General features: G+C 41.8%; 1 protein-coding gene across 1 annotated transcript; it reads left to right on the top strand.

Annotated features, from left to right (window-relative positions):
* The first annotated feature begins 3,828 nt into the window (after window positions 1-3,828).
* ppp1r3ca (protein phosphatase 1, regulatory subunit 3Ca) lies at window positions 3,829-6,624 on the top strand. Its single transcript, XM_058650781.1, has 2 exons — window positions 3,829-4,315; window positions 4,550-6,624. The coding sequence occupies exons 1-2, from the start codon at window positions 4,302-4,304 to the stop codon at window positions 5,541-5,543; spliced, it is 1,008 nt and encodes a 335-aa protein (XP_058506764.1). The 5' UTR covers window positions 3,829-4,301; the 3' UTR covers window positions 5,544-6,624.
* Window positions 6,625-11,780: the final 5,156 nt, after the last annotated feature.

Here is an 11,780-nt window from a genome sequence, read left to right as displayed (position 1 = left end):
TGCAACGTGTCCCGAGGCACTGACTTCCACCAGGCTACGGAAACATGCTGCAACACTCTCAACAGTCCTCAACTGAGTCCATCGGGAGTTCTATCGACTACCTGAGAAAACACTGCAGCTTCCCAAGTCAGCAAACTTCTAATGGCCCTCGAGCAAGGAAGACTGGCCGAGTTCCATGGCAAAAACCTGGATGTAATCACTATAGGTCCAGATGGTATGTTGTCGTTTTTTCTGATTTTATTTTAGTTTGCTGATATTAAACTGTTCTTTTTGTGTCTCCCACAGACACAGTTATTTGTCATGATGAGACAGATGAGACGGATGAGACCAGAGAAGGACACTATTCATCTCAAGGTATGAATTCATTAATCTCAAAGATCTCTGTCCAGAACCTTTACGTTTAGTTGATTACTCTGGTCAGAGCAGCATGAGATTATTTTTATAATCGATTAATCTGTCAATTATTTTCTCAATTAATCGTTTGGTCCATAAAATATTAGAAAACCTTAAAAAATGTTGAATGGTGTTTGTTAAACTGGAAATGATGATGTTCTCAAATGTCCACAAACCAAAATGATAAACTTTTAATGACTTCTTTGTTATCCAGAGCAAAGAAATGAAGAAAATACTCACAGAGAGAAGCCAAAACTATCGGAAATCTTGTTTTATTCATGAAAAAAGCTTCAAACCCATTAATCGATTATCAAAAGAGTTTTCGATTAATTTAGTAATCAATTAATTGTTTCAGCTCTACTATGAGACCATCACCTGTTGTCATAAATCTCGGTCACCAGTTACGACGTGCATTTATTTTGGAAGACGACATAACGCCTCTGTTACACACTTCAACCAGCTGTGCATACACAGAGCCGGATAAACGCAAAGGCAAACTAGGCACGTGCCTAGGGCCCGATTGGCGGGGGGGCCCAGACAGAGGGACAATCAAAACCTAAAAATGACTTGGTCCGCACTTCAAGACGATTTACGCTCCTCGTCCTGATGACGCGACGCTGTCAGGGCGTTCTGAGGACAGTCTGCTCCGATCGAGAGTCGGTTTGACCTTGATTTCTTTTTCTTTGTTTTGTTGTGTCAGGTGGAAATATTCAGCTGTGCCACTTTTACACCAGCAGTGGGCGCCATCACACCATCACACAGCTGCTCACAGTCACAATGACGTTTAAGATTTAAAAATAAATGTGGGAATGGCAGATTACGATCCGAATCATAATGTAATCAGATTACAATCCGAATCATAATGTAATCAGATTACAATCCGAATCCTAATGTAATCAGATTGCAATCCGATTCATAATGTAATCAGATTACAATCCGAAATCATAATGTAATCAGATTACAATCCGATTCATAATGTAATCAGATTACAATCCGAATCATAATGTAATCAGATTACAATCCGAATCATAATGTAATCAGATTGCAATCCGATTCATAATGTAATCAGATTACAATCCGAATCATAATGTAATCAGATTACAATCCGAATCCTAATGTAATCAGTTTGCAATCCGATTCATAATGTAATCAGTTTACAATCCGAATCATGATGTAATCAGATTCATAATGTACACATGATGTGTATGAAGTGGACATGTCCACATGTTCATGTGATGTGTATGAAGTGGACATGTCCACATGTCCATGTGATGTGTATGAAGGACATGTCCACATGATGTGCATAAAGTGGACATGTCCACATGTCCATGTGATGAATGGCAGATTACAATCCGAATCATAATGTAATCAGATTACAATCAGATTATAATCAGAATCATAATGTACATCACATGTCCATGTGACGTGTATGAAGTGGACATGTCCACATGATGTGTATGAAGTGGACATGTCCACATTTCCATGTGATGTGTATGAAGTGGACATGTCCACATGTCCATGTGATGTGTATGAAACACATGTCCATGTGACGTGTATGAAGTGGACATGTCCATGTGATGTGTATGAAACACATGTCCATGTGACGTGTATGAAGTGGACATGTCCATGTGATGTGTATGAAGGACATGTCCATGTGATGTGTATGAAGTGGACATTTTCACATGTCCATGTGATTGTATGAAGTGGACATGTCCATATGTCCATGTGATGTGTATGAAGGACATGTCCATGTGATGTGTATGAAGTGGACATGTCCATGTGGACATGTCCTCTCACACACGTGAGTTCATGTGAGTGGAACAGTTGCTTCAGCTCTGTCTGACCTTCATCGGAGGAGGACGAGGACGAGGACTATTTTTACTCAGGTATGTCTGACAGTACACCCTGATCTGCTCTGCTGGACTCTGCTGGATTCTGGTGAACTCTGCTGAACTCTGCTGGCTCTCACAGCAGTGTGAATCACAGATATCCAGGTCATGTGACAACTGTCAACCAATAACTGTGCTCAATAGACTCTGCCCCTCCCCTCTGTCTGCAGGCCACAGAGTGGCCTCTACGTGAATGGAACTGGTCCAACTGGCAACGAGACGAGGACATGAGACAATGTGCCAAAGGTGAGTCAGGGTCTCTGTGTGTGTGTGTGTGTGTGTGTGTGTGTGTGTGTGTGTGCGTGCGTGTGTGTGCGGAGATCATTGTGTTTCATTTTCATGTTGCAATAAACTAATCGTGGACTTCAAACATGAACATATTGATAAGTCTTTACTTTTGTTGATCTTTCAAACTTCAGCAACATGAACACAAACAGCACATGTGAAGGTCAGACCATTAAAATCACTGACTTATTCTCGCTTTAAAGCTGCACTGCGTAACTTTTAAACATAAACAAATGCGTGCTGCACACAGGAAGTGATCAGGTTTATATGGAGACAGACCACAGAACAATTAGGGGGGGCGACTGCCAACAGAAGATGCATTCTTTGCTCTGCTGCTGTATACACACAAACACTCCCTCAGTCAGGCACACAAACAGTGTGACACAAACAACCAGAGGCAGAATAATCACAACAATGCTGCAGGTCTAAGAGCTTCAGTTATTCGTCCAGTTAAAAGTCCACACTGTAATAAAATCTTTGTTTAAGTCCATGATATCTTAGATCACATGATCACATCTTTATCTCACTGTGAGACAGACTTTTGTAAAACACTCACTCTCCCACACCAAAGTCCACAGAGAAAATCACAGGAGCTGCTGGTCCTCTGCTGCCTCGTGTGGTCACTTTGTGTCACTGAGGTCAAGCTGAATGTTAACACTAAAGTCATTAGAACTTAGTGATGGAGAGGTGACACATGTTTCTCTTTCATATAAACGTCATGTTATCTTTTGTCTTTGTTATTTTCTTGTTGTCTCTTGTGTTTAAGAGCACGTGGAAACAGCGTGTTTCATTCTCTCAGTCTAAAGTCTGTGTGTCGTGAGAAGAAGGCGGGGTCATGTGGGGAGGAAACTTGACCTCTGACCTGTACTTAAGTCAGTCTGTAAATAAGAAGAGCAGGTGAGTCCAGGTGAATGAATGACAGAGAAGTGAAGTTAATGTTTAACTCTATATATTATATAATATTATATATTATACAGCTTTAATACAATGATATCATTATTAAAAAAAACAAAAACGTTGTGTTTTTATTTCAGTCCCAAAGTAAAAAGAATAATTTTCATCAGGCTGAAACTTACACATGTAAACAATGTATACATGAAAATATGACACGATGTGTGTGTGTGTGTGTGTGTTAGATTAGACATAGTTTAGCTGCTGCTTGATCAATGTCCTGTACACGTTTACATATTATATAACATAAATGTTTAAATAGACAGTATTATATGCACACACACACACACACACACACACACACACACACAGGTGTAGATGTAGTGTAAATATCACAGTGGAACATATGATTCCTGAGACTCCTCCTCTTTGTCACTGGATTAAAATAACTTGTGCTGCAGTGAGGAACGTGCAGTTGCCTCCAGCACCAGCAGGGGGCGGAGTACACTTCACTCAGAACAGTGAAGCTGCTGCAGGCCACGCCCTCCTGTCAGCTGGACAGCAGCCAGGTCACACCTGCTCTGATTGGTCTGCCCTCAGTCTGTCTTCACTGTCATTGGACGCCTGTGGAACCATGTGACTGAATATGCAAAGTGATCTGGACGTGGCAGTTGAAAGCAGTGAGAACAGGAAGAGAGAAAGCAGTGAGAGGCAGCAGGGAGAGGAGGAGCAGGGAGGAGAAGAAGAAGAATGAGGTGTGACGCAGCATGAACACACTCAGCTGAAAAAACACTTCACCTCCTGAACTTGACCTGACGGGGATCTGTGTCCTCCCTTTGTTCCATGAGTGCTACAAGGTAAGAAACATGTTTCCAGATGCAGCGTTTGAGTGTGAACACACTCTGATGTTGTAACGTTGTGACGTGGTGGTGATTGCACAGGTGACGACTTTCTTCAACCTGGACTTTTTAAAAAGAGGAAGCTGCTGTTTCTTTTTCTTTTTTTTTTAAGAGAAATGCATCATAGACTGACCTCTGCCTCTCTCTGTCTGTCCTCTGTCTGTCTTCTGTCTCTGTCTGTCCCTCCCTCAGCGTGCTCAGGTCTTTCAGTCCATCAGTGATGCCTGGGCCCGTGATGCCGATGGATGTGGCCATGAGATTCTACATCAGCCACTCTCCACCACCGTACCGAGGTTTCCTCAGTTCCTACGAGGAGCTGCAGCGCGTGAACATGCGGGTCCGACAGTCCACCGTGCGCTGCCACAGCCAGCAGCGGTACAAGCCTCTGCGGCCGTGTCTCAGCAGCCAGCAGAGGACGGTGGACGGAGGCGACAGCTGCGTCACCTGGAACAACAAAGCTGTCAAGAAGAAGGTGGTGTTCGCCGACTCTAAGGGCATGTCACTCACCGCCATCCACGTCTTCTCCAAGTTTGACGACGAGCCGTACCAAAGCAAAGGGCGCGGGTGTGAGTCGGACGAGCTGCAGTTCCACATGAGCGACTTAGAAGCGGCTACAGTGGACCTGAAGATCAGCGCAGTGCACAAAATGGCGCTGGACTTTAAACAGCCGTCAGCTGACTACCTGGACTTCAGGAACCGTCTGATTCGGAACTCAGTGTGTTTGGAGAACTGCTCCCTACAGAAACACTCGCTCACCGGCACCGTCAAGGTCCGGAACATGGGCTTCCAGAAGTCCGTGCAGCTACGCACCACCTTTGACTCGTGGACCAGCTTCACCAACGTTGAGTGCACCTTCATGAACAACGTGTACGGTTGCCAGGACACGGACACCTTCGCCTTTGTGCTGGAGCTGCCGTCCTTCATCCCACCACAGAACCGAGTTGAGTTCTGCATCTGCTTCAGGGTCCAGGGTCAGACCTTCTGGGACAATAATGACGGCAAGAACTACACAATCAAGCACGTCAACTGGAGCGGTGAGGACCTTAAAGATGTGACCTCCCAGGCTTCTGGTGTGGAGCTGCTGGAGATGGAGTTGGATCAGTTGGGGAGTCCACGCATGTCCACCGGACTGTTCCCAGGCTGGCGAAGCTGGAGCCACATGGACACCACGGTGCCGTACTGGTGAGAGAAGCAGGAACAAGTGACTCAGTGTGAAGAGACAGCAGAGGAAGTCAACTCAGACAAACAAGCTTTGCTTTTTCTGCCCTGAACAAACTGTAACTGACCTACTTTACTGCCCCCCCCCCCCCCCCTACACACACACAGGCTGAGTTGAGTTGCACATGTTCTAAAATATTAATGTGCCTTCAAAAATCAAACAGTGGGTCATTGAAGGTATAGTTCAGGTTTTGTTAAGTGTGAATGAGTCAGCACCTGACCTGAGACTGTGCACGCCCCCGCCCCCCAACACACACACACACTGCTGCCTCCATCTCTCAGTTCATATGTCTTATTCTGTCCCTTCAGTGTTTGAAATCCAATGTTCAGATTTACCTCAGTGACACAAAGTGCCCACACGAGGCAGTAGAGGACCAGCAGCTAAAATCACTGTGGACTTTGGTGTGTGAGAATGAGTGGTTTACAAACGTCTGTCTCACAGTGAGACAAAGACGTGAACATGGGTTTTTTGGTAAAGTTCAAGAACACGTCCATGCAGACTGGCTCCAGCAGGGGGCGCTCACATTAGTTATTCAATGCCATGTACAACAACAGTTGAAAGAAATCCCTTTAAATTTGCACTGAGTGACGTCTCTCACTGGGAATGAAGTGATAAAATCCTTCATGTTGAAGGGAAAGTTCAAGTGAGTGTGAATGAAAAAAAAAAAAAATGACATGCAGAGTCATGCAGAGTCATGCAGAGTCCTGCTGAGTCATGCTGAGTCATGCAGCCCTTCCTCTCTGTGTTAAACCTGCACGTTTGTCTGAGAAACCTCGTAATTTGCTGCTAACGACAGACGTGACGTCACACGACAAGTTCGGACTTTTCTGTTTGTTACAGAAATGTCTTAGATGGATAGATGAATGTTTCTGTTTGCGGGTTTTTAAAAGTGCAATTCTGTGAAGAGTGGAAAGACAGTGTGACTGGAAATGAAAGGATCTACATAAATGAAGACGAGTGTGTGTCTGTGAGTTGTGTGTTTGTTACTGATGTGCAACACACGTGTGTTTTCTTCGCTGAAATAAATTTCTATATTTGTGCTAAAATATCAACGACTCCTGAGCCTCAAGTTTTAGATGATTTTAGATGAACTGCTATTAAACTACGTCTAAAACAATCGAAATATGTGATTGCATTTAATTTAATATTATTATTGTTATTATTATTATTATGAATAATAATAATAATAATAAACATGAAGACAGAAATATCTTCATATTTGAGTTTCCTGTGCATTGCTTTTCAAAACAAAAATCTCAATAAGTACACTTAATAAGCTCTCTCTCTCTCACACACACACACACACACAAAGTCCTGTGTTTACAAACATTTGACTTTCATTAATTATTTATTCATGTGCATATTTTATCAGTGGGCGGAGCCTCTGTTTTGCCTGAGCAGAAGGAAACAGTCTTTGCAGCCACATTATTAGGTACACCGTTATCTCTCCCCACTCTGGTCATTCTCCTCTGACCTCTGACCCTTGGCATCAACAAATGTTTCATAAAATAGATACGTTTGTGTTTGTTTGTTTACAATCCAGAGCAAAAGTAAAGCTTTTTTTGGTTTTTCATAATAAAAGCTGAAATAAAAAATATCTTCACAGAAATAATAACAAATAAACAATAAAAAAGCGCGTTTTTCAGGAGACGAATGAAGTGTGCAGCCAACACTTTATTACTGAACGATACATGTGACGTCACATGTATATGAAAGGATGACATAACCCTCCAACTCATCTTTCTAATTAATTACTAATCTTTACATTTACACACACTCTCATCCACATATTCCTATTCTCCAGATTAGATTAGTGTCACTCACTCTCAGCTCGATTTCTTATTTCAGATGTGAAAGTGAATGAAAAGGTTAGTGCAGTTCATGTAGTGATGAACACATGAACACAACATACATCAGTATCAGTGTTTGTTCATGTGTGCAGTGACACAACATGAAATACATGAAAAGACAAGAGATTCTTGTTCACACAGTCTGAATGTAAAGAAATAAATATGTGATAAAACAGGACGTTCTGGTCTTCAGACCTGATCCGGCCTCAGGTCTCAGGAGTGACTGAGTGAGTTCTTCCTGCTAAACGTGAATATTTCAAAAGAAATAACGGAAAAGAAGAAAAAAACAAACAGAAGCAGAATTTTTTTATAATTCTTCATATAGTTTGTGTCAGTGTCTTCAAGCTTCATACAAACAAACATGTGTCCTTCACTAACATAAACATGAAGTCACATGACTGTGGATTCTTTTTATATGAGTTACAACTGGAGCAACGGTAAATACTGATGATCAACTAGTAACTGCTGCTTTAACTAGTAGCTGTCGCTTCAACTAGTAACTGTTGCTTTAACTAGTAACTGCCGCTTCAACGAGTAACTGCCGCTTCAACTAGTAACTGCTGCTTTAACTAGTAACTGCTGCTTTAACTAGTAGCTGTCGCTTCAACTAGTAACTGCTGCTTTAACTAGTAGCTGTCGCTTCAACTAGTAACTGCCACTTTAACTAGTAACTACCAATTCAACTAGTAACTGCTGCTTCAACTAGTAACTGTTGCTTTAACTAGTAACTGCAGCTTCAACTAGTAACTGCAGCTTCAACTAGTAACTGCTGCTTTAACTAGTAACTGTTGCTTCAACTAGTAACTGCCGCTTTAACTAGTAACTGCCGCTTTAACTAGTAACTGCTGCTTCAACTAGTAACTGCTTCTTCAACTAGTAACTGTTGCTTTAACTAGTAACTGCCGCTTCAACGAGTAACTGCCGCTTCAACTAATAACTGTTGCTGTAACTAGTAACTGCCACTTTAACTAGTAACTGCTGATTCAACTAGTAACTGCCGCTTTAACTAGTAACTGCCACTTCAACTAGTAACTGCCACTTTAACTAGTAACTGCTGCTTCAACTAGTAACTGTTGCTTTAACTAGTAACTGCCACTTCAACTAGTAACTGCCGCTTTAACTAGTAACTGTCGCTTCAACTAGTAACTGCCGCTTTAACTAGTAACTGCCGATTCAACTAGTAACTGCTGCTTCAACTAGTAACTGTTGCTTTAACTAGTAACTGCCGCTTCAACGAGTAACTGCCGCTTCAACTAGTAACTGTTGCTGTAACTAGTAACTGCTGATTCAGTTAGTAACTGCTGCTTCAACTAGTAACTGTTGCTTCAACTAGTAACTGTTGCTGTAACTAGTAACTGCCACTTCAACTAGTAACTGCTGCTTTAACTAGTAACTAGTAACTGCTGCTTCAACTAGTAACTGCCGCTTTAACTCGTAACTGCTGCTTCAACTAGTAACGGCTGCTTGGACATGATGGACATGATGGACATAGTGAACATGATGGGCATGGTGGACATGATGGGCATGGTGGACATAATGGACATGATGGGCATGGTGGACATGATGGACATGGTGGACATAGTGAACATGATGGGCATGGTGGACATGATGGACATGGTGAACATGATGGGCATGGTGGACATAATGGACATGATGGGCATGGTGGACATTTTTATCTGTCATTGTTCTTTAAATAAACAGGAGATGTTCAGGAAAATCATCGAGACATTTACAAAGAAAATGGTGAGTGTGGTTTACTGACACACACATGAATCCTATTTTTGTTGTTGAGTGACAGCACAAACATGCAGACGTGCTTGTTGTCACATGAACTCAAGATGTTTCCAAAACACACACATGAAAACTAGGTCACTGTGTGTGTGTGGAACTGTGTGTGACTGTGTGTATGTGTGACTGTGTGCGGGTATTACTAATGTTGTGGGGACCTAAAACTGTTTACACAGTCACATTATCAAGTCCACACAACGTAAATGACTACAATTTAAGGTGAAGATATGTTTTAAGGTTAGGTTGAGGTTAGGGTAAGGTTAGGAATAGGCCCGTAGTAATTGTGGTTAAGGTTAGAGTAAGTCTCCAGGAAATGAATGTAAGTCAATGTCCCCTCAAGTCATGAATGTCCAACATGTGTGTGTGTGTGTCTGTGTGGAGACTTCACACTTCTGTCTTAAAGTTAAATTTAGTTGCTCATATCTTCACTGAGTTTCTCTGTGATGTCATCTTTCACTCTGATCACAAAGACAGGAATAATAATTCACAATTAACTTTATTATTATTATTACATGTAATAATCCATAAAGAACTTCTCAAAACAAAGTTAAAAGAAATGGAAAAACAGGGAATAAAATAAAAACAATAAACATGAACAATCATAACCCATTGTAAAATTTGCTCAAATCTGGAAGTACAGAACCATGAAAACACACTTCAATGTATACAGGTTTAACCTGGTCTATTCATAACCAGGGTAAGCTCAGTAAGTGGGTATTGTGTGCATGTAAACGTGGTCATTGTGGTCGTTGCTGTCTTCTTCTTCAGGGTTTTACATCTTCTCACATCTAATATATCCAGAACTCTGCTGCCCGTCTGCTCACCCACACCCGCTCCAGTGACCACATCACCCCCATCCTTAAAAAATTCCACTGTCTCCCTGTTCCTTACCGCATACAATACAAGGTTCTCCTCAGCACTTACAAGTCCCTCCATAACCTGGCTCCCTCATATCTCACTGACCTCCTCCACCTACACTGTCCCACCCGCCGCCTCAGATCCGCTGACTCCAACCTCCTCACTCCCCTCAGGACAAAGCGCCGAACCCTGGGGGACCGAGCCTTTGCTGCAGCCGCCCCCACTCTCTGGAACTCACTCCCACAACCCATCAGGAACTCAGACTCACTACAGACATTCAAATCACTACTCAAAACCCACCAGTTCAAAACTGGTAACACCTAACTGTCTATTTCCCATTGTTTTATCTCAGTCCTGTCCTTTGTTTTTGTTTTTGTTTTGTTGTTTTGTGTTTGTACAGCGTCTTTGAGTGTCAAGAAAAGCGCTATAAAGATATGATGTATTATTATTATTATTACAATTTTGACTGACTGCCTTTGTTTCTCTTTCCATCTGTTGCTTTTCAAATGTTTCAGCCATCGACTGTCACTGACAGAAAAGACCCGGCTATAACCCTAACCTCTGATTTTAAAAGTAAAAGCAGCAGTAACAGTATTAGCAACAGCAGCAGTATAAGTATTAGTAACAACATTAGCAACAGCAGCAGTCACAGTATTAGTAACAGCAGTAGTAACAGCAGCAGTAACAGTAGTAGTAACAGCAGTAGTAACAGCAGCAGTAACAGCAGTAGTAACAGCAGTAGTAACAGCAGCAGCAGTAACAGTATTAGTAACAGCATTAGTAACAGTATTAGTAACAGCAGTAGTAACAGCAGTAGCAGTAACAGCATTAGTATCAGCAGCAGTAACAGTATTAGTAACAGCAGTAGCAACAGCAGCACTAACAGTATTAGTAACAGCAGTAGTAACAGTATTAGTGACAGCAGTAGTAACAGTATTAGTAACAGCATTAGTAACAGCAGCAGTAACAGTATTAGTAACAGCAGCAGTAACAGTATTTGTAACAGCAGCAGTAACAGTATTAGTAGCAGTAACAGTATTTGTAGCAGCAGCAGTAACAGTATTAGGAACAGCAGTAGTAACAGTATTAGTAACAGCAGCAGTAACAGTATTTGTAACAGTATTTGTAACAGCAGTAGTAACAGCAGCAGTAACAGCAGCAGTAACAGTATTAGTAACATCAGCAGTAACAGTATTAGTAACAGCAGCAGTAACAGTATTTGTAACAGCAATAGTAACAGTATTTGTAACAGCAGCAGTAACAGTATTTGTAACAGCAGCAGTAACAGTATTAGAAACAGCAGCAGTCACAGTATTAGTAACATCAGCAGTCACAGTATTAGTAACAGCAGCAGTAACAGTATTTGTAACAGCAGCAGTAACAGTATTAGTAACAGCAGCAGTGACAGTATTAGTAACAGCAGCAGTGATAGCATTAGTAACAGCAGCAGTAACAGTATTAGTAACAGCAGCAGTAACAGTATTAGTAACAGCAGCAGTCACGGTATTAGTAACATCAGCAGTGACAGTATTAGTAACAGCAGCAGTAACAGTATTAGTAACATCAGCAGTGACAGTATTAGTAACAGCAGCAGTAACAGTATTTGTAACATCAGCAGTGACAGCATTAGTAACAGCAGCAGTAACAGCAGCAGTAACAGTATTAGTAACAGCAGCAGTAACAGTATTAGTAACATCAGCAGTAACAG

The sequence above is a fragment of the Solea solea genome, chromosome 15 (assembly GCF_958295425.1).
Source record: "Solea solea chromosome 15, fSolSol10.1, whole genome shotgun sequence".
Taxonomy (NCBI): domain Eukaryota; kingdom Metazoa; phylum Chordata; class Actinopteri; order Pleuronectiformes; family Soleidae; genus Solea; species Solea solea.
This window is presented reverse-complemented; position numbering and strand designations above follow the sequence as displayed.